The 24,734-nt window shown below is 43.4% G+C and overlaps 1 protein-coding gene across 1 annotated transcript in view; it reads left to right on the plus strand.

Annotated features, from left to right (window-relative positions):
- Positions 1–588: 588 nt before the first annotated feature.
- Positions 589–24,734, plus strand: part of T265_09654 (hypothetical protein) — a gene marked incomplete at both ends in the record, with an annotated part of 52,798 nt that continues 28,652 nt past the window's right edge. Inside the window, one exon of the mRNA XM_009175796.1 lies at positions 589–1,595. Within this exon, the coding sequence (XP_009174060.1) occupies positions 911–1,595 (685 nt within the window). The remainder of the gene's footprint in view (positions 1,596–24,734) is intronic.

The following is a 24,734-nucleotide window of genomic DNA, read 5'->3' on the forward strand; positions in this document are numbered from 1 at the left end:
TTTCGACATCGGATAAAAGTTATTTCTGTAGAAAAAGTTCCTACTGTACGTTTATTTTAACTGGCTGCCCTCTGCAACCGCACATCGTGCAAAATCTGAACGCCTTCAAACGGAATTTCGATATCGGCTCTCACCCGTTCGGCATAAAATAAGATGAAGGATGAATCTACTCACGTGATCTGCTGTCCATTCTGCGCATTCATATGTAAGTCCTTTGTTCATTTTTGCTAATCTATATAGGCATATTTTTTGTTCGGCTAATATTGTCCTATCTAGGTCAAACTGATACAACTATAAACACATGCCATGTGATGCTACGATGATTGCTTGAAGTTCGCCTTATCAGTATTTAAAAACACTTACACCACTTTGTTTCTAACCCATCGCGTGCGTCCCAGACAACTTTCCATGCGCTTTGAATCACCCAGACGTCTATAAGTTTCAATCTCATCCACACAGCAGTGCCCATTTGGTGGTTATGAGAACTCAATACACAGCATCTTCGCTGCAAGTTTCTCACAAAATCACATCTACGCAACATTGCTGATAATCAATACGATAGCCACTTGACCGGCAAGGCTGATAGACGTGTGAGTGAGCGAGGTAACTGACCAATCAAGTTCAGATTTAGTGTAGTGCTGCCTGGGCGCACATGATTGGTCAGTTTCCCTTTAAGACTATCGCCGACAGCAGCCACTGTTTCTGACCCACAAATGAAAATATATGCCATTGTGGTGATTTGTGCTACAAAGGTGGTGTGTCTTGTCTTTTGATGCAGATAGAAGGACAAACTCATGTAGATTTCCCGAAAGGATTTATTGCGTCAAATAAAAGGACAGGGGACTTGTGGATGATGTTTGGGCATGCTAGATAACGAGGAAATTAACACTTACATACCCCGTTCCCATTCATGTCAGATCACATACCTTGTGATTCCATGCGTTATACTGCGCACAACCTGCTGCGGCCATTCTCTGATATTCTAGTCATTTTTATCTATTTGGGGATCTTCGGTCTGGAGGATGTCGAGGCAACGAGTGGGGCAATCAAGTTGAGTTTTAATCCAGCATCGGACAAAGTGCATTTGGGCGCACCTCTTGTTGTGCGATGTGAACATGACGCCGGATCTGGTGTGGACAATGCAGCTAGCATGTTCCTACACTGTCCTATCGCCCCCTGGGGTGCATTTTGTTTTCAAAACTGCAAGTCTGCTTGTGTAGGTGAGGCGCCCGGGTCGTGTCCGTATGAAAAACAACTAGGAGGCGTTACCTGCAGGACCGTTGTAACACAAACCGGCCATGTGACTTATGAATACACTATTCAAAAACTGACCAGAGATTGGCTTGGCACTCTGCCTAGTGGTGAGCACAAGAAATATGGCTTCTATTGTAAATCGGCGGGATCACAAACTCCAGAAGTGTGGCTGTACGAGGGAAGACCGGAGATCACAAATCCTATCACCGTCTCCCTAAAACCTCCGATGACTACAGGATTTAATTTATCCACCAAGGAAACAGGCACATCGACCAACAAGTCTGGCAGACCAGTATCAAGAGACCTACCGGTGGTCATTCAAACGGCTCTTGAGATTCACAGTAAGTCTTTTGATCCTGTTTCCATACTCTGGACCACTTGGTATGACGATCGTTACCCAATCAATACAGACTTATACGTTAATCTTGTCAAATTGTGGTAACCTTCGAAAACACAGGATCTCTACTTACCTCGTCATCAGTCGATTATCTCAGAAAAAGGATATTGCCTTCATCTTTTATACAGAAAAGACCACAATAAGGAAACAAATAATCACGATGTTTTGCTTTGAGATGAATCTACCACGAAAGACGTGAGAATCCTTACGATCCCCAAACAAAACTACCGATATAGAAAAAGAAAACTTCAGCAAGACAGCCTCCCGACGTCCTTTATTTTTTCGTATAAAGTGCTAATTAAATAAAGTGTTTGTAGCAAGTAACTTCGAGGAATTGTCCGACAAGAGGAATAAAGTGACCTTGAAAAAGTCTATTCCATAGTTCTCCCGTCCATGGTCTCTCCTTGCCAAAAATATCGCCCCTCTCGTTAAGTGGGAGCAGTTCCCGAGTCTCTCTCAACCTTATGTTCCAATTAAGCTTTATTCATTTCTCTTTAAAAGCCTAGATAGTGGATGAAACCATTAACCGACGTTGCTAGGGTTTGTCTGTTTCTAAGCAAATATTACCTAACCGATTTGATGTGTCTTCCTCTTTACCCACTGGAGGGTCTCTTTGTTACGAACAGGTTGACTCGAACATCTGTTGTCTTTGAAGCGTTTTGTTCCAGTTGGATTTCTCCAGAAAAGTTAACAAAATTAATCTAAGGGAAATTTAAGGAATGCCTCTACGGAATTCCATTTATTTCCGACGGTGTGGTCAGCGGACGGGAATCAACCGCCTAAGTTATTTTTTATTGTGTAAAAGCCCGCCAAACAGTCCTTTTCGTCCGCGGCCATAATCAGCCGTGATTTTAGATCACTAACACCCAAAATGAAGTAGTGATAAAGGCCTAGAGGTTTTTTTTCTCTCGACATTTAATAAACAAGTGTCTTTCGGACAGCAAATTACGCCAGATGATCCAATGAACATCATCAAACGGCCACTCTTACAAAACTGAAAAAAATACTGAACCTTGCGGGACTTTTACTTCAAGTTCAGATAGAGCTCCGGTTGTCATCATTGTCTGCTGCGACTGAAGGCTAGTATACATAAGATCACGTGACGTGAATTTCGTCACCCAAATGGGGCTTGGCACCACACGTGTGAGATAATCACGCCGCTCATTGCCTGTCGATTCCAAGTAGTAAAGAAACAACTTTTCAGTGATCCTCGAATCCTTAACACAAATTAAGCCGGCATCTCGGTTGAAGTTCCGAGATCGCTTCACACTACTATTAAACTTTAATTATGCTGATCAGAAAGTAAATTACTTCATTACGTAAATTAAACTTTTATATGAGGATTCGATACTCGGCTGACCAGTTAACCCGTGAACAGGTAAGTTGACTCACGTGAGTGGACGATGAGCGGTAAAATATCGTATCTAAGCGAAAGATGACCAGCCTCCCGAGGCCGAAATGGTCTTTGAATGGTTGCCGCAATTTGCGAACTAAAAATGCTTCACCGGAAGAAAATTTAGGTACCCAGCTTTAAATGACCTTAAATGCACAAGGTACGATATCGGTAGCTTGTAGTTCCTATTCATACTCTCACTCCACCCAGCTGTGGAAGTTCCCAATCAAAGCTGATGATCTTGTAATAAAGTGTTCGGAAAAGAACAGACTTTCCGAGAAATCTGCCAGTTTAACTCGTGATTTGTACTCATGAATTAATCGAAGTTCAGTTGAATAAGTCATGTATGCCCGAGAGTGGAATATGACAGCACAAAGCGGCCAGCCTTGGCCGTGTTTTGTATGGGTGGTTTGAAAAAAGCCACGTGGAGTTTGTGAATCCTCTGTGATCAAAACACATCAATAAAAACCGCTTGTCATGAATTTAGCTTTTGCGAGAGATTGCTTCTTTTTCCCTTCCCCACCACTTTTCATTTTCCTGAGGTGCCACGGATTAATTCTGTTCCCCGTATTTCGACTCACGCAAAACAATCTTTGAAAGACAAACATTTATGCTACTGAATTATTTTTAAGTAAATGTTTTTCGACTGAAGCCCACTTACAAAACCGCCAACCATTTTTTACTCCGTCCTGAATTCGGTAAGCCACACATCCTAGTACCGCTAGATTCCCACTGTTTTACAGAAGCTTGTACTTGCTTTGCATCAACTAAAAAGGCGGTGAGAATCTTTCCCAAGCTGCGTCATGTCCTCTGCCCTAATCTAACAGTCTTCAGTGCTCAACCAAGTATTCCAACTTTTTCGCCTGGTGTTTCCATGGGACCGCTGAAAACTGTTCATACACAAGGCTAATCTGGGCTACTCTAGTAACGTTCCGTTCAGCTGCGAAAGATTGCAAGGTAGCTCCTAACAGAATCATTGAGGATCTCACTTTGAATAAATGAAAGCTCACCTGCTGACCACAAGATCCAAATCTTAAGGCTATTGTATGTGAGCAAATAGTTTTTTGTACAGCTCTTATGATTCTGTCTACTTTTTCACCTTCCGTAAGTTGATTTTATTCAAAAATTTACCAACTTGTTTCAACTTTGTTTTCAGATAACGTAATTTTTGGATGTCTTAACCGGTTCTTTGTTAAGCACACTTTCATCACCTACTAGATGGAAAGAATTTGTGATGAAATGGTGAAGCATGCGAGTACAGGCATTCACCATTCCTATGAAAAACCAAGTTAGCTTTCAAAAAGGCAGTTGTCATTGACCTCCGGAAGTGGATTTATGCCAGCATTAAAGTGTGGAATCAACGAACATTTCCACTTGCGTACACTAAACTAACACATGCTAAAAAAACTTTGAACAACAGCAACGGAATTGCTTTAGGCGGGTATGAATGACGGAAAGGATATTTTAGCGACACAACCCTATACTACTTAAAAGGTTACTAAGACCTCCCTAAAAGCACGCCAGCTGCGTCTCCATCCTTAGAGTTCAGTAGGTAACGATAGTCCCGAACTTTTTTCAACTGTTTGATCCACTTAAACTGTAGGCAAGTTGTGGGACACACCACTTTCAAAATGGAGTACAAGCTGTCGTCCATGGTATTGATTTGAGCGCACAGTTCAAACCTGTGACAGTGCATTGATGTGTGGAAGAATTTGCTCACACATGCAACCGGGTCAACCAACATAATTGCGCATAGTTGTAATGCAGTCAAAGGCAGGAAATCCGTCACTAGGATCGACTGCTACGAAATAACTAAATCTGGAAACAAGTCTGCTTGTCATCGGTGGGGTCCCAATCACCCGGCTGACGAGTGATCGCCGGTTGAGGAATGTTTTATCACGTACGACCGACTAGCGATCTGAAGCCTTCGTTTGTTGAATTCCACAAACCAGAAGAGTTGTTCTGAAGCGGGGTGTGAGTTGAAAGCATGCAAATAACGCAATAGGGTGGCGGCGCGTTAAGTTGTGCAGCCTCATTTATAGATGTGGGTGGTGAGCATCATTCAAAAACCAAATTGATGGCTTTCTCTTTTATTCAAAAGTTGACCTAATTACCAGTCTAGATACAAACAACTCATGATCGTATGCAGTCACCCAATGGGTGAAGAATGACTTCAGGATATATATTTTAAAAAATAATCGTTCAGGTGTAACATCCTAGCTGCTGCGCCACCGAAAGAATCACGAGGGCTGGGATACTGTCAGGTTGCCCAAGCTTGGACAGGGGAAGTCGAGGTGCAGAGATCGGGTTCGAACCGCAGACCTTCGGTTCAGTAAATTCGCGCTCTCTATAATGAGCTATCTAGCCCCTAATATATATAGTGTCTGTGGGATAAAGTCCCGTCTTTTCACTAAACGACGCGTAGAACCTGAGAAAATATGCCAGTTCATTGTACAAAAAGGCAAGGCCTGCTACAGTGAAAATAACTTCTGTCACGTGACAAATTTAAAAAAGTTTTCATAGTTTCGCTTCGGAAATGCACAGCTGAATGAATTCGTTTTGGTTCTGTTGGTTGCTGTGAGCCATACCTTGCAAGTTTTCCAAAAAGTTACAGGTAGCAAAAATATTAATCTACTGATTTTTTGCGCTGGTAATATTCTATTCCTTTCGCTAAGTTGTTTTTTTTGTTCAAAACTGTTGAAAAGGCTTGCGCTGGCTTAGAAATGTCCGTTTCAAAGTAAATCCTGTTTACTTTTCGTGGAATTCAAGTGACACCCTCACAAGATCTCGTATCAGATGAAACTCTCGAATAATGGCTCCGTTAGGAAATCTGTTCTAGAAGAATAGGAGCAGTCTTTGTTAATGCACTGTTGATGATGGCCATAATATAATTCAGAAGGTATATACGCTAGTAAAAGTTTTAAGTATGGTTGACAGTAGTGAGTTGCAACACGTATAAAAATAAATAAAATGCTAAGTGGGAGCAAGTCAAAAAAGGAACTTATCGTCTGTGAGAGTTCCCTGGTGAAAGTCCGGACGGCGGGAACTTGTTTTCTCCACATTACGACTGCTACACGTGTTTCATAATTGTCCGTGAACTTGTGGACAGTGTTTGATGTCGTGCTCCCTGGACGCGCGAGTCTTTTATTGCTGATTGTGTTCGGTTTCCCTATATTTAGAGTACGTGGTTGTGTCAACACATGAGTTGTTGCTATGCTCACGAGACGATGCAGACAATCGATGTCCGATGAGTCACCTTAATGCGACGTGGTTTGTGAGTATGAAAAAAGACGTCCCGTGATCCAGTGAGCGACTGTGAGCTGAACAGCGAGGTATGTGAATGACTGGGTTGCCACATCTTCCACTGCGATTTTCACGCAAAAAGTTCCTTATCCTCAAGGGCTACGGTTTGGAAACCAAACCAGTTGCTGCATGACACTGGAAACATGGTTGTCTTTGTTGGTTAGTAGACGACCTGTTAACCGAGCTGAACGAGTAAACCGCCAACGTGGCATCACCAACCAGGGACTAATTGTCAGCACGCTGAAGAAACGTTTGCGAGGCTCGTTGAACTAGCCACCAACTGGAAAATCGAAAAACGCACTTGTATTCAATATCGTTTGAGTCGTAAGACAGCGTGACTCAAAATAAAATAAAATTATTCAACTCTGTTCTTCCCAGATCCGAGTTCCGTAGTCTACTTGAGATAACTGTCTAAATTCCTCTTGGTTTATCCGAACACACTGAGTGCCGTCAGTGAAAAAACTACTCGCCTTTCTTGTCGTCAACTTGGTTACCAAAATGTCCTCTTTCCAGAAACATGCTATTTTGTTGACAGAGTGCTGCGAAAGTCTAGCTTTTTCCAAAAATTATTTCCCACTTTGTGGGGACAAAAAAACTTCGCGGAAAGTGCACAACCTTCCGGAATACCGTTGAACACCAGTCCCACTGTTTAGTTTCCCACTGACAAAGTTGTCGTAATATTTATTTTTTCTGTGATAGAGCTGAAAGTGCAACGATAACACGGCTGTTCAAAATTGTTTGAACCGATTTCGCTTCTGTATCCTCAAACGTACCAGTCATGTTAAAATATGGAATGGGGGCGCAGAGCTTTATGGTATGGTAGGGTAACGTAGTTTACTGCTGCCCTCTTCGACGGGTGAGAGTAAAATCTGACAAGCCATTCGACACATATCCAACAAACCCAGGTTCATCACCTGCTCCGAATCCGGTCAAAGTTTGTCGTCAAATGATGTGAATATCCCATCAAAATAATTGTTTTTTAACCAACCAACAATATCTCCCGTTGGTTTAGTGAGTCGTGCCAACTATTTGGTGAGCATCTAACTGGTTTCAGTGGTCCGAACTCTCGAGTTTGCATTTCACCTTCCTGGACTCAACCCGTAAATATTTTGGCACAGTAGGTAATTAAGCCCTCGTACGTCCTTCGAGTAGCATGGCAGGGAGGCACCAAAAGGATGCGACAGCTGAACGATTTCTTTCAACTGACATCGACATTCTCAACTAAGGAGTTGTAAGTTAAACTCGTTTATATGCGAGTGGTGGCTACCAGGCTTTGACTAGCCCTGCCACGTTATCCAGGATTTCCAAGTTTGCGCACTGATTCTGACTTACTGTCCGGCAGTATCTAAAACCGCTCCCGTTTCTCACCGAAACAAATACTTTTAACCGAATTTTGAGCAATTACCTGATTGCGTAGCAAAGTCATTTGATTACTTAAACGTATTCAGTCATCAGTTTTTTTGGCGTCAATTCAGAGAGACGCAGAGACACTTATGTTAACGAAAATTAAACTAAAAACTCTCTCAGGCTAAGTTGGTTGAGTGGCAATTTTGAGTACTGCTCACAGACGAAATTCTACCCCTAAGTACATGTGTGCAGTACCCGAGCCGCATACGCTTATCAGCGAATGCTGGGACTAGCTTGAATATAATAGGCTCAGAGTTTCGTTCAAACTTCATCAAAAACTGTTCCAGCCTTGATCTCTGTGGAATCTACACCGCGTGTGAATTCCAGTCAGAATGGAACAGTGCCAGAACACTCTTAAGCTGCCAGAAGTCATGCACCACTCGAATACATCTATATCCTGGATATGGTCCAACTGAAACGAGAAGTGACCTCTGTAGAAGCATCTGAAGGACACTGTAAACAAAAGAACCACCTGACTTTTACCTGAATACCCCGTCTACACCAACCCAAGTTGCAAGTGAACGCTATCCAGAGTTTTCATCGACTTTGGGAATAGTAGTAAGAAATTCGGAACCTATTTTCCATATATTTCAAAACTTTTTACAACCGAATCTATTCACCACTGCTTAGTTTATTTGTTTAGTTATTTAGTGACTTTAGTGAGTATACCACAAACGGCCTTTCCACCTTCATCACATCTCCCTGAACTTTTCGTATTCCACAGAATTTCCGGGCCCCTCCTTCCAAAGGAGACACATTTAAGTGAGAGGTGCTCACCGCTGGAAAACCAATACTGATTCCAAATAAGGTTGTGTAGAGTCCTCGTCAAATTGTTGCAGACACCATGAATTCCAAAAACATCTACAATGTGTTGTTTCCCTTGAATTGCACTTTTAGCGTTTTCTAGAATGACATCGGTCCTCTAAAGGACCTTACACTTCTAAAGCATCGAAAGTTATTTCATCGTTTGAAAGGATTTTGTTGAATTCGAAACTGGCGCTTATAGTGAGAGTGACCAGGGTTGTTGTGACCTGCGTTCCACAAGCTCTAGAAAAACACTAAAAGATAAATGACTTCAAATAGGTTTCCAAGGACTTGGACTAGCGTGTGTGACACTGGTTGGCTTCCGTCCACTCGTCCACTCTATTTGAAACTTTTCTGAGTTCACGTTTTGTGATGCAAACCGAATCGTACAAACTAAGTAAAATTTGTCACAGTAACTATGACACGTTGTGGGAGATTATGGCCTCAAGTGAATCTTGTTCACATGCGTACAATCCACCTGATCCTTGGCTGGGCTTGAAAGAGTAGCTGTCATTTCGGATTGACATCTGTTGCTACATGTTTGTCAAATCAGATGTCTGGCAAAACCTGATTTTCGTTTTTGTGTGAACGGTGAAAAGTGAAGGCACACTTGTGAATGACACTTAGACAACCAGGAATAATGTTGGTACTGTGGGGAAATTAGGGAATTTTTCACGCATAGTTTGTCCTGTAAAAAAATTTCAAATTGGTTTTCACGAGAAACCCAACTGAATCGCTCGTTTATGATAGGCTACAACTGAATGTGCTGCACACAGGCCGCCTCATGTTTCAGTCGGCACGATATTCGAGAGATCGCAGTATATTTTCATAAAGGAAACTACTCAGAAGGATGCTGAAAACTCTTTGACAGCTTACAACTGGTTTTGCCCTTCTTAGGGCGCATCAGATAGGCGCAGTCCCCGGGTTTCCGTCAACCTCATGTTCTAATCGAAAGCAAATCTCACGAAACATCATAAACGAGAGATTCAGCTGGGTTCTGGGTGAGTTTCTCGCAAAACCAAATCTGTTTGCAAATGAATGTATTTCGCTAAAGCATTATTTATTTGCTGAGTATACATCTTGCTGCGCTGTAACCATGTCGAGAGAAAGCCGAGCTAGACAGAGCGTCTCTCTCAAAGTCTCTCGGAGTAGTTTCCTTCATGAAAATATACTGCGATATCTCGAATATCGTGCCAACTGAAACGTGAGGCGGCCTGTGTGAAGCACATTCAGTTGAGAATTAGCATAAACGAGAGATTCAGTTGAGTCTCTCGTGAAAACCAAATTGACCTGCAAATGAGTGAATTTTTCGAAAACAGTCCAATTTGGGTTCAAGTAGAACATAAGGATGACGGAAACTCGGGGACTGCGACTACCTGATGAGCCCCAAGAAGAGCGAAACCGGTCGTGGGTCGTCAAAGAGTTTTTAGCAGCCTTGTGAATAGTTCCCTTCGTGAAAAGCTTACCATCCTTGCTAGGAATCATTTGTGATACGTGTCTCAAGAAACACCACAGATTTAGTCGCACTGCTGGTCAGACGCCCGCGGCCAAACGATTAAACGTTCAGTTTACCAGCTGAAATGTCACAAGTGCGAAACTTCCTGGACATTCATCCGATGAGTGAGACTTCCATCTGAGAAGTTGGTACCCAAAGAGGCGCCCAAAACAACACCAAGTTGCGCTGCATCTCATATGAGTACGAGTTACTCACATGACGGATATCAGCCACTCGTGCCCGAACGGATAGGTGTTAAAGCAACAAGCTGAAACGTCTCTCGTTAGAATCCCTCAAAGTTGTGGGTATAAAGTAGAACTACTCTCCGCGGGCTTATCACACTTCGAACTACACTTAAAACTCACCAGCCCAGCTAACCGAAAGTATGGTTTCACTAAACGAGCCATTGATCGCAAAAGCCAACCGCTGCAGCCAGAAAAAGAGGCCAAATGCGCATCGGTATAGATTGGATGTCGGCGGTGCCCGCCCGAACATATCTCCCTAGTTTCCTTCAACACTGGTGCAACACTGAAACATCATCTGACAAACTAATCTCATTGTCCTGAATTAGCACCGGTTCAGGTCAAAGGAAGACACACAAACGAACAGCGTATGCCATACATTCCACCAACCCTGACAGACTGGGTGCCACTCCAGGCGATGTATTGACTACGCTTTGCTTGGCAACAATTTCCTTGTGTGTTCTTAAATAAAAACTCTTTCTGTTAGTCCAAGTGCCGGAATATTTCACCAACCCAATCATTGTAGAATTCCCACAACCCAACAACTTTAGTTTCGGAAACTTTTCTGATTCCTGCAACAGGCTTTTTTTGGGTGAAACGTTTGTCGTTGGGTGTCGAATTGTTTAACAAGTTTGTAAAATCCCGTACGAGCGACATTTTGCACGCAAACCGTTGCAGACAATTCAACTCTGTCAATCAGCAGATGAGACGCTGTGGTGTCCAAATGAGCGACATGCAGCCAAGATGCTAGGATTCTTTCAAATCGTTTGCATACTAATTTATAAATTTGGATACAATGGCCTTTCTCGGTTGAGTTCAATAGATCTAACTGTCAAACACCCTCGAATAAAGCTTTCGATCAGCAATTATCGCCATTTGGCTCAAAATATGCAAAAGGAGACGAAGGGTCTAGTCTAACAGTCCAGCTAACAAGATCTAGTCTTTGAAATAGCCTTGTAAACTGTACCGAATTGCAGTGACTTCTTTTAACGAGGATAAGGATAATGAACGAATGAGAGGCAATAACCCAATCAGATTGCCCGTTGTGGCATGAGTCGACAGCTAATTGGCTGAGTGACAGCCATATCTCTCAGGAGCATTAACCATTGGTTTCTCTCGTCCCGGGCAAACGGCACTTACCAGCACGACTGAATGGACTGGGCTTCGTTGCCAGGCTAAGCAATGATCGCCTCTCGGTCATCTCCGTCCAGTACAAGACTGGACAAAGAGGGCTGTACGATGCAGATGAAAGCCCATGGCCCAACCTGTGAAGTGTGACCAACTGATCTGTTGAGGAAGAGTGATCCACTTCGAAAACCATTTGGGTCTGGTTGGAACACCGGATCCTTGCAATGCTTCGGGGGCATCAGTGGTCAAACACAGAGGGCTTCCTTAGGCTGCGGCCACATCTGTGAACCGGAAAGCAGAGTAGATCGGAACGAAACATTCTACACTCTGACCTTGAAAGCCGAGTTGCAGAAATTGGCAAACGCCACCCCGATCTTCCCAATTCGGGAAGTAATTTTGCCTTTTTCCATCCCACCTGAACCTATGAAGCTGCCCACATAGACGAACGTATTTATCACATCAGCTGTTTTATCTTTAAGCATGAGTTCCGGGTTTGGGCGATTCCACCGAGTGTTGCAGTAACGCTCTACATTTCACACGTACGGATTGCATACCTAGCTGTTCAGTAGAGCGATTTAAATCATTTTAAATAGTTTGCACTTTAAAAAATGCCTTACAGAACGAAAGTACTATCGCTAACATTGTGTGTCAGTTACGAAGTTAAAGAGGAAGGGTGCCAGACTGCAACCCTGCGAGACACTGCTGGATAAGGTGATGTTAGGAGAGAATTTGCCGTCGATACATTTGAATCATCGGAGGCTTTTGGTGATATCTCAACACCGAATCGGACAAGTTGCAAGCGAACCACAAAATATTGGAGTGAAATTAAGAACACGGGTGGTTGCTGGATTCGGAGTTAACATCCAGACGTGTTTGAATGTGCTCGGTGGATCATACCTTCAAACTTTTTAACTGCAAAAGAAAACTGCTTGACTATTCCTTCTAAGAAACGGTCACTAACAAGGGCGTAAAAACCCACTCACCTAATGTGAAAAGGGACGGTAAGGTTACATTCGGCTCTGGAGATCATGTGAAGCGACCAGTGCAGTGTTTTTTTCAGGGATGAGTTGGTCCTTTTCAAGACGAAATCAGTCAATCTGGTCACCATTGGGGATGAAACGTTTGCAATCTAATTGCCCAGCTCAGCGAACAAATCAACGAACATCTACGGTACCTGAGCTACCAACACTTGAACACTCTGATAAACAGGCAGTGGAACCAAAAAATAGAAACATTCTAACCCCTAGCAGATGCAGAATGTGTTGAATGCCTTATTGTGCTTTCGCTAAGCGGAGTAAATAAATAAATAAATAAATAATCAAATAAACTGCTAAATACATAATTAATAAGTGGATAATTCCATAATCGAAGTAAAGTATGTAGTCTAATTTTTGGGATTTATAACTCACCTGCACCCACTTCGGAAGCCCTCTCTTCCAAAGTCCATATGTAATCTTCGAGAGTATCTCTCTAGGGAAGTTGTCGAGCTCTGGTTAGATGGCTTCTTTTCAAAACCTTCAGATTCAAATGTGAATTTGACCTGAACCCAGTGGCCTACGGTGACTAAGGCAGTGGAGGTCTGTACACAGAGCCGACGAGATCTGTTTGTTTTAATCCAAGCGATGTGATGTCTAGGACGCTCGCGGCGATAATGGTGACGGCCAAACACACAGGGATCTTTTTGCACCCACCAGTCAGCTCAGAAGCAATGACACTTGGTATAGGCGCCGGCTACTTGTGTATCCCTAAGCACCCAAGTTTTCCCTAGGTTCATCCACTCGCACGCCTCTAAAAGTGCAATGAGTAACTCGACATTGTTTCATGCGATAAGTATTACTGCCATCGCTAGAATGAAAAAGTCTGGCTAATACTGACCAGAAAATGACACCAACTCACTTCGGTTCTACTCGGGTGAACTTAGCACCGGTGAGTACGCTGGCAGCATCCATAAGTTTCCGAAGTCCCCATCATCGTGGTTTGCCAAAGGTGGTTGAGTTCGTTTCGAATGTCTAGCCTCAAAGTTCCTCTCCGTGTGTGAAGAATCTCCATCTTTCTTGTGGTTTAAAATGGAATCTGAATTTTTTAAAATTACTTCAAAGCTAGCGAGGCGGGATCACCGACGAACGCAAGAAGTAGGCTATTCAGCCATATTGTGAGGCACGTTGCCTCAGTTGTGTTCTTGGGATTTGTGTAAACACACAGCGATGCACAGTTTCTCCAGCTGTAACACCCTTTTGGTGCACATCTGCCATGCCTCCAGAACGAAGCACGAGGGCTGGGATACTTCCAAGGCGCCCGAGCCTAAACAGAGGAAGTCTGGAGACAGAGTTCGGGTTCGAACCACAGAAATTCCGGTCTGCAAACTAGCGCTCCGAGCCGTCTCGCCCCCTGAAGTATTACATCAGTCTATAGTTTTTAAATACACAGGCTTGCCAATCATATGCAATTCATCGTCATTCGGAATGAAGGTAGCATGATAGGTGGACTGCGATAGATAGACCTGTTGAGGATAAGGTTTCGTTGCCCAAATGTTTGGCGCCACTAACAAAATAGCGTGCTGAATGCACACAGACTGCAGAGCCCATGGACCCATGCCGATTTATACAAGTTAACAAAAGAATCGGCACACGAAACCGCTGGTCCATAATAACCAAACATGAAAAAGTACGCCAGACAGTTAGGCGTCCGCTTGATGGGTGGCCGCCGTGCAATCTGGAGGAAGCCGAAGTCTGGGATATTCCCAGTCAAAACAAAAAAACTCCACAAAGTTCACTGATTGCTTGATCTACATCTGGAATCCAAACTTCACACCCAACAAAAACGGTCACCTGAAATATCTGGCGAATTATATCACGTGGATTTACGAAAAATCCATGTGTCCGAAAGTCTATGCTCACAGCCATACTTTTTTCCAGTACATCAAAAATTTACTAGAGAAACAAGTAGACCTGATTACAACCTTTAGGTGCTGTGGTGCAGGTTTTCTAAGCTTTACAATTTATGTAACCTCACTTTTTCACCACCAGTGAACGGAGATCCGCCATTCGCCGATAAATCATTAGGAAACACGAACTAAGCGGTTACAAGCCATTGTGCACAGAATTTCTGAAAAATGAACATTTCCAAGTGCCTTCTTGAATTTTCCTGTACTTTTTTTGAAACAAGAACTGCAAAGCATGATTTCTGCATTAACCTTCACCTTCAGATGGGCGGAGCAAGGACTCCATGTTAGACACTACTCGCGTGATTCATCAGCAGTATACACCATGTCACAATTACAACCCTCCCATAGTTGACCTGCGCAACCTGCTGATCAAATCTGCAAATAGGGCACATGCTCTGCATAAGGTCACAATACCCCCTGGGTTTGGTGTATGTGTACTGTAGCAAGAAACCAAGCGATTGAATAAACAGTATGTCGCATGCAGAAGCGATTGTTTGTATAACTTGGATTCGCAACCGAAACGCCATCCACAGTCATCCTTTCTCTATGTTCACTTCCGTGACAACCCGATGCTTCAGGTGGGAAAGCGGGATATATATTTGTCTGCATTCCTTCTCAGGCTGATGGTTCTCGTTGAGGCTTGTTGGTTAACTCTGTCTCAGCCAGTGTTTGCTCGCATTAACCGTCATGCTTGTTCACATAGCCGTGGGCTGTTTAGTAGTTTGTCTTCATTTCGCGTCACTAAAGTTGATTCGTCTTCTGTGCTAGTTGCCTTCCGGTCTGCTTGCCTATCAGTTAAAAGCAGTGATCTGTTATCCGTTGATGGTAGCCTTATTCCGAACTTACATCATCCCACTCTACTGCAAACGACTCTTGAACACGTGAACAAGCGGCTTCTCTAAGTGTGCACTCATTCTATCAGAACAGTTTTTTACTGACACACTTGTCTGTGCTTGTTTCTCTGAAGGTGCTCGCGTCGTTCTTCCATATTGGTGATTACAGGTTTCCGCGGATTACCCGCCTCTCACAGAAGGGAATATCGAACGTTGTGTTTGTTGGATGATATTATTCCACTGAGCTTCGAATCTCTTGATTCGACCTAATCCCGGAGAACTTCACTGAATCGGGCTTGATCAGCCTCGTGTCTGCCAAACTGTCCTTATTTCGCCTGCCCATAGACGAATTCGCCATGCTGGTTTAGGCGAACACACTACTTGAAAAAAAACAACATCAGGAAGCGAATAAAATCGAGAGATTGGCACAGATATCCCACTGTATGCTTATAGTGGTTCAATCTCAAATGGTTGCATTCCGACTGTTGTTCTAGAACATCTCCTTCTGGAATTTGACCGCAGCCAATGCGGTGCCCGATGCCACCGGTAGGAAGGTCCGTCAGCAACACCAGACTCCAAAGGAACCATATGTTGGGCGCATGTTAGCAGCTGGTCGTCAAAGCTAGACAGAACAATGTCAAACTTCTCCGTAAAAAAAACGGTTATTAATTTCGCCTTATACCGAGAATTTTAGAAACACATCTTACTCTGTTTACAGGAAAGATGAACATAGACGTGGTATTCAGTTTGATTTGTTTCAATGGACATATGAAGATATACCACACTGTCGAATCTAAATTATACGTTAAAAATGTGTTTGGCGAATTTGTTATACGAGATGAGTCTTAATTTCACAGGCACAAAGTTTTAGCTCACTGCCTTTTGGCCGGCAGTTGAGTTAATGTGAAACTCCGGAATAAAGCGATCGAACGAGAAGCAAGCGGTTGTCCAGGTGCCTTGATTAGCCCCGCTGCGATATTAAACCGACGGAGTTCGATTGTGCCAAGAAAACATCAATAATTTTGAACATCGCCCAATCGATGCGGTGCGCTACCACATCGTGAGTCCTCGTTACCAAAACATGGAATAGCACCAGCCTACTATCACTAACATTTGTAAAACTTGCTTAGTTAGTTCTCGTTTGCACAGCTTGGCAGAAGCCACACACACGTTATCCAGTAGTATCGCTTTCAAACCTAATATTGCAAGCAGATACCTTTCACTTTACTGATGTTAGATGGGTAGTTAGCTCCTGTATGATCTAGAATGACAGCGTACATTTGAGCAGGACTAGGAGAGAGCGCACAGTGACACGAAGGTGGAGTACTGTAGCGTACTCAACATTGTAATCTGTTTGACACACCTGAATCACAGAAGGCCTTCGGATGCACTTTCGAATTTGCATTGAAACGTGACACCCAATTCCTTGTGCATCTCAGTAGTGGAAGACTGACGTGAATTTTAAACAGAGAATTTTCACGTGTTGAGTCCTTGTCGAACAGTATGAATGAGAGCCAATCAATCAGGTGACGTGTTCAGCCAGAGTGTTCAAATGCCAGCCTGAAACTCGCTAGGTCAAGAATGAAATGATGAAATACGCGAATCAACCCTACAGCATCAAAAAGACCATGTTGTGGACAGTCTGCACAACACCTTGAGGACTGACTGCACAGCAGGTTCCCGTGCTCGCTCGCACACACGTAAACAGACTGCGATTTTAAGCACAGATATCACGGTCAGGGTGTCTGTTAGTAGACAAGCGTTGGAATTAGGACTAAGTGAGTTCACTTGATAAGGTCGTTGATGCAATAACCTTTGGTGTAACTCTGTCTGCTGTGGGCCGGTCACATTTATTCACGAAAGTTGCTTGGCATTTATATGGTTATGTACAAACTCGTCGCCTGTAGTCAACAATTCGCCAAGGTATTTTGATGTTTTGGGTGGGTCACACGACCACGGCTAAGCAGTATCTCACACGCATCACGCACAAGTAGCTATTCATGGCTGAAGATACTCTACTATCAAAGTTGTTTTTCATTAAGGAACCTACTCACAAGGTTACTGAAAACTCTTCAACAGCCCAGAACCGGTTTCTCCCTCCCTGGATCTCATCAGGTAGGCGCAGTCCCCGAGCTTCCACCGTAAACCTTATGTTCTACTTGAACCCAAATTGGACTGTTTTCGAGAAATACACTCAGTTGCAAATCAATTTGGTTTCCACGAGGAAATCAACTAGATCACTCGTTTATGATATTCTACAACTGAAAGTGCTACACACAGGTCGCCTCATCACCCGAACTTCTGCAGTCTGTCTGTCTGTCTGAGAAACGACTCTTCTACTTCTTCTTTCAACTTATCCGCACGTTTAACTTACCCAACCAGGTAAACCCGGCTGACCAGCCTTCACCTTTAGTCTACAGGTGGAAAGCCGCAAAAGTGTAGGTATCGGCGCATCCTTGTAGACGTCCCAATGGAAGGTCTATCGACAAGTAATGTACTACTCATAAGGTTGCTGAAAATCCGTCGACAGCCCACGACCAGTTTCGCCCCTTTTTTGGGGCTCATCAGATTGGCGCAGTCCCCGGGTTTCCGTCAACCTTATGTTCTACTTGAAACCAAATTACACGAAATTAGCAAATACACACTCATTTGCAAACTAATTTGGTTTTTCGAGATATTCACCTGGAACCCAGCGGAATCTCTCATTTCTGATGTACTCAAGCAAGTGTTTAAACAAGTGTTTAAACAGGGTAAGCTGGTTCTCGACTTTCGTTAGTGTCAAACGATGACACTAAACAGCGAATCGGTCAATACAGGGGATTTCAATCGCGACTTTTTTTATGCTTCTGTTTGCGGTTACCGGACGAGCACAAACTCTCACAATCTCACTTGCTTGGGTAGTTGTCCAGGCTGGCACTGATTTGAAAGTAAACGCATTTGACAGTGCTACAAACTGTGACTAGAGGTAACTTGTCCGCCTGTAATCTCAGCGATGAGCTCATTGAGAGCTGAGGAAACTTTCCTATCTGGTAAACGCCCATTACTGAGCGGTATTCGATTCCAGCAAACGTACGCTTTGGACATTACAAGCCTCCAGTGTGGGTGCCCATTCTACGCGGATGGCAGCAGTCTGTGGAGAGTAATTTGTGTGGATAGTGATCCATCCTTGATCCAAGACGTCTAGACCGTCCTGTGATCGGAAAAGCAGAGACCCACTATAGTTTTGGATAACTGTGTGTTTCCGCACATGTGCAGTGAGGCTGTCGCCGGCAAATTTCAATCGCAATGGGAGGCCATCAAGGTCACCCCATGCAACGTGAAATAGACTCTATGTTTTGTTAATGAACATCCAAAAATGGGGTAGCCTACAAAAGTCGAGCCAGATGCAAGCTAGACTATATAACCAGGTCATTCAACAACCTTACTAGAGTGGCTTTCAACTCACAAGCAGCAACTACAGTGTGTGCAAAGAGCAAATAATTTTAGGTGGAAAGAGAGACGGGAACTCCCAAAGCTGTTTTCTCAGTTTTGTTATCAACGACAATCAACGACGCGGGAATCGCTCCGGTCACCAGAAAAACGGCGCTCCTTAGATCCCAGCAACCCTTTGTCTGTCATGCGAGGTTTTCTGCCTTTGTGTTGGTAGACGCTGACAAAATCTTCAAACTGGGTGAACAACCAGGAGATACGTCTCATCGGGCCCAAGATTGACAGCCGGTTAACACAGGTAGAACAAACGGGTACGGAATAAACTTGGCTCCATGCTGACTCCTTACACTCAATGTTACTGCAGGTACAAGGTCATGTAGTGTGTAGAGTGCAAATCTCTAACCTCTATAGACACAAGAGCTTGAAATATGAGCTGAATTCTTCAAAATAGACATACATACATAAGATTTTGAGTGGCATTCAGCAAGTTATCGGGTTACGAAATGTCGATACGGTCATAGTGAATTATCAAGTTTTATGGACGACATACTTCACGGTCTCCAGTCCTCACAAACACTTCAAGTTTGTGCTGATGATCGAACGCGATTGGACGAAATTAACCGATCGATATGCAGTGGACTGAATTGTGCCTTTTGGTTAACATTGTCTGGACTGGAACAACGAAGAGCAACAGTGCACAAGAAATCAAGTTTGTCGAACTTACGAATACAAATGATGGAGGATGTGGTCGCTAAGTTGGCAAGGAGCTTTTTAAAAATCGCAAGGGAGTAAATTCCAGGGAGACCTCTGGGAAATCCACGAAAAGGCTCTTGATAGAAACCTCTGATTGCGCATCCTGGTTGAAAAGCTCTCTGTGTTTCTCATTTACAAAGCAATCTCCATGAAAGTGGGAGCTTGGATGATCAGATAATCACAGGAGGTTTAACCAGAATTTGCAGTGACTTATTAATTAGAAGATGGTAAATTTGGACATTGCAGGTGGTTTGACATGTTGCCACAGTGACGAAATTGAGCAATCCAGTTGGATGCGTCAGTAGGCGACAAAAATCAAGTGACACACATTCACCTCCGCTACCTAGCTATCTTGCGAAACGTTTAAAACCGTATATGAATTTTTTCGGATAAAAGTTTGCCCACAAACACAAGTGATCTCGAGAAGGGCTCAGCGGTTCATGTGCAAATTTGCTGCCTGGAAGGTCCGTGATTCGAACCCAACCTCTGCGACTAGACTGTTCCTCTCTAGGCTTTCGCGACCCCACAGTATCGCGGTCCTTGTGCTTCCACCCGGTGGCATGGCAGCTGGTCAGCTTGGATTCCTGGACGTTTATCGATCGGGAAGGAGGGGGCATGATTGCACAAACCCTATAATACGTCGCCCACATGAGCGAGTAACTAGATTTTTTTTATCTACAAGTGATTGGTTGAAAAGTTTAAAATAAACTATATGAAATTATGCCATTCTACTCTATATGCAAAACAGCAGCTTAAGGATACTCAAAGGTTCAATCTAACTGACCGTTTTGGGCTAACTTGGCCTTGGTGGTCTTTTGCACCTAGTTAAGGTGTTGAGTGAGTCATCGCGATCCAAATTGAAAGGATACATATATGGAACTCTTGGAGTCCAGTTAGGTGCTAGATCAATAGGTGAACACCTCGGCACAGTGTACGCACTCCATTTCTGTAAACGATTCAACTATCAGCGAAATACACTCATTTGCATACCAATCTGGTTCTGACGAGAGACTCACCTGGAACCCAGCGGCATCTCTCTTCCGCCTCAGCACGGACCACGCCTGAAAATACGGACAGTTTTCCTTGACCTCCATTTTTAATTAAGGTTGAATAGGAATGTGAAGTCGAACCTACAGAAGGAAAAGGAGTACACCGCTTTGTTTGTTCGTAATGTTTCCGTAGATAGTGGGGACAGAGGATGCCGCTCCATCGCTGACTGGTGGCACTTTTGTCTAGTTCAACAGCTGTCTGATAGCGGTAACTGGCCAAAACCACGCCCACGTTACTCTTGTATGAACTGTTATCCACCTGTCCTGACACAATTATTCCGGATAGGAGAGAGGAAACATGGACTCGAGTTAACAGAACACCTCTGGAGCAGGAGGACGAGAGTGATGTGAACGTGAATTCCATAATTTTGCAACCAATTAACGTTTTTTCGAAGGCAGTGTTTAAAAAGCATCACCGTAGCGAAATACACTCATTTGCAAACAAATTTGGTTTTGCAAGAGACTCACCTGGAACCCAACTGAGTCTCTCATTTGTGATGTTTCTAGGTAACTGAATGTGCTGCACCAGACCGTCTCATGTTTCAGTCGCTATGATATTCGAGATATCGCGATACATGTATATTCGTAACGCACTACTCATAAGGTTGCTGAAAAGTAAGCAACATCTTACTTTTCACATGGACCTAGAGATTGGTAACGTGATGATGCCGAAAGTGATTATGCAATCATAATTCGATAAAATGTCCCGCAAGGATTGACGAGTCTAGAAACGAGTCCACTTACATGAAAGCTTATGCACTTTGGTGGTGAAGAAACAGGCACACCCTTGTGTTTTATCAACCGTTTCACGTTCCCCAGACCAGCTTGTATCATATCCACATTCTTTCTTCCTAGTGAACCTCCACTATTCATTTCTTGGATTTAGCTTTTTGCAGCTGCTGTGATACGTCGCGGTACAGAGAAAATCAATGAAATTCTGCACACATTCCAAGTATTGAGTTCAATTTGATCCGGCGGTATGTGAGCTAACAAATCACCTAAGCAATGGAATCTCTGAAACATGAGTTCACTCTGAAAGGTCACTGTTTCGATACTAGGGGTTGAACATTCTTTGACGGGAACGACGTCGTACGAGAGGTGAGGTAGATATCGATCACTGTGGTGCCATGGGGACTTTGCTGAGCTAAATTTTTAAATCTGTCAACCACTGTGAGAAGGGAAATGTTCGAAACATTAAAAGCCACCGAATATGGTTACGGATTTGGGGGTGCGGCCAAAACTTCCCTCGTAAATTTTGAACTTTGCGAAGTTGAATGACGCGCTTCACGAATTTATGCAAGATGAGTGTGGCTGTGTTAAAATCCGTTCAACCTTTTTGCCTGTTGTGGGAAATCGTTTTTGTTTCATGGTCACTGTAGGAGATTTGATAATGTTCAATGGACACTCTATCCTGTCAGTGAAGCGAAGCAATGCTGGGACGGCAAGAACGACTGTACAGTTGTTTCATACTCGTTGAGAGTCATCAGGAGTACGCATTTCACAAAACTCCAGGCATTTTCGAACCCGCTACCTTCTGGCCAGTGGTTAAGCTCTTGGCCGGTTGGTCATGAGAGAATGAGTAGCAATGTGATTAGCTTTCAATCAGACAGGACATCTCCCCACTCACCCTTCAATAACGAAAACCATATCAGCTGGTCACCATTGGATGGCTGCTCGGGTAAGGACAGAACAGTTGCGTAGACTTGAACCTCCAGAACAGCAATTCACAAGTGGAGCAGCTCAACTTGAAGCAGGAAACCCGAAAAGAAATGTCCGTTCCCGTTGATTGTCAAAACGTACACACAGACCCTCAAAAATGTGGAAGTAGATTGTATGCCATCTTTGGCAACCTTGTCATGTCGGTCTGGACCGTACTAACCCCGGTCTAATATGTGCTTTCCAACGTGGGTTGCCTTCCTATCGGGTTGACTACGTTGACCCTTCCCATTAGGGTTACATACTGGCGAAATACGAAAACAGTCTGGTCTAGAAAAAAGATAACCGTTTGTAATGCTTGTCAAGAAATCCATACTTTCTAAAATTTTGGTCAATGCTACCCCCGGAGTTATTTAAAACCTGGCTAGATTTGCCCTTCAGTATAGTCCGTGGTTCTTGAGTGCCTTGTTTAGGATTTTGCTACTTTGTGCGTTGCCTTCTTCGGCCTCCAGGTCGACTTTTTTTCACTCGCACAGGATCACAGGCTCATTTTAGCAGTTGGGCCAATCAGGGCCTCCACACATTTGAGTAGACTTCGTGGCGTTCCACAGAATACCCAGCAAAGTAGACTTGAAGTCAGACTGTGCTTTCAATTGTATTAGATTACTATGTTTAAGCCTAAGTAGACGTCGAGAAAGAACCCAGATCTCCTACTGTCTGTTCTTCCTTCAACTGTCCAGATACTCAAAAACTGGTTAGTTGCTTCTTTTTCCATAAATCGATCGACGAAAGCTCCGGATAGCCCACTCCATTCTTAGGGCTCTTCCGTTATGTCCGTTTGGTTATATTAAGTCCTTTTTTCCGCGAGGTCGAATATTGAGCAAGCACTCTTTTCTCGTAGCTTCACTTACTGGGCTTCAGGCAAAAGCTTCCTTTAAAAATGAATTGAGCTACCCGCACATTCCGCCTTAGAACCTTGACATGGCGAATTACCTCCCAACATTAGAATTCATGTTATTTCGACACCATGTGAATGTTTCTAACTTGGATTTCCCTTGCTTTCGGAGCCCTGGTTGCGTAACAAAATCCTCTTGCTATCCTTTAGCTCCCTCACCAATGCGCTAATGACGTGTCAGTCTGTCTTGTTTTTTGACGAGACAAAACTTTTTGACTTCAACTTTTTTTTCAAATTTCTGATGTCTGGTCGGGACGATTTGAACAAAGTCACTTGTCTTTTCCGGGCGCCATCACACTGTTTCAAGGTCATTTAATTTGCATGCCAAGCCTGCCCTACCCAAAGTAGTTATGAATCCCGTGTGGCGTTGATTTCAAATTGTCTTTACGTGAACATTGGTACAAGGAGTCAAATTGATTCCTTCAAGATAAAAAAACCTACTACCACAAGCTTTTAACACGATGAAACAGCGTTCTTTACCTCTGTAAGTCCGGTTCCAACCATTAAAGGATCAACTTTGCAACTAATCGAATCAAACCGGGAATCAAGGCCATCACAAGGTTTCGACTTTACAGCGATACCAGTTTACGATTTTCGATAGAGATAGTTTAGGTCTCGGAAAATTCACTCGTTTCATTTCCTGCTCACAGCGAAATATACTGTTTTGTGGTATGCAATTCAACAAGTGTGGTATCATGCAGTCACAAACGACTGAGCCGATCGATATTTCTTATCGATCATGAAATACCGACTTGTGGCATCTAATGGCAATCCAATAGTGAACGAGACAATTCGCTAGTCTTACGCAACTACCCTTTGATTCACAGAATTTTGCAGTACGATGAACAGGCTTCAATCAGGAATCCGTGAATTTAACACATTGCTGCTGCACGAAGTTCAGCTTTGTGGACGGAGAGTGAGATATGAAGTACATGTACTGGAAATCTAATAAGCTTCCCATCTCAAAGTAGAATCAATCGATTTTGAACAATCTGATCAGGCTTGTTAATAAATTAATCAATAAATTCTTGAGAACGTCCAACGAGAGCTGAGTGTTTTGGGAACACTTCCGCTTGGGCTTCGGAAACATCATTCCAGGACGTTGTAGAGGTTCTGCGCTAAATAAAGTCAGGAAGTAATAACTCTATGAAAACGTTTATTTGGAACAACTTTTTAATGGCTACATTCGAGGAGCGCATCGAACCAGCAACCAGGCTTTCTAGCATGAACCAAATTAGTCCTTTACCTTATTATTAGATAACCTGAAAAACGTAGGAATTATCGATATTCCCCTTTCGGCTTCTGCTTCGCAACTAGCTCATGTCACCTCGACCTTTTTGGTTGAGGAGTCCACGGTAAAGTCAGCTCACTGTCACTATGAGCTTTGGTCAACTCACTCATTAGTACCTGTCACGACTTGGTATGATTTGGTTGATTACAACTTGACAGAACTCGCTTTCCCTGGTTTGGAGTTGACCTCACCGGTAACTGCACGCTTGATGTTTTTGTTTATGCGCAACGGTTTTCTTTTCGTTTACTAGCAGAGATGACCCACATTGTGAAAATCCTGAATAGCAAATTTACTGAGTTGCTGTTGTAAGAGATGGTCCAAGGGGTTAGAGCGCGAATTTACGACGGAATGTGCCCGTGGTCCTAACCCGACCTCTGCCTCTCTACTTCCCCTGTCTAGGC

Source organism: Opisthorchis viverrini (assembly GCF_000715545.1).
Source record: "Opisthorchis viverrini unplaced genomic scaffold opera_v5_298, whole genome shotgun sequence".
In the NCBI taxonomy this organism is placed as follows: Eukaryota; Metazoa; Platyhelminthes; class Trematoda; order Opisthorchiida; family Opisthorchiidae; genus Opisthorchis; species Opisthorchis viverrini.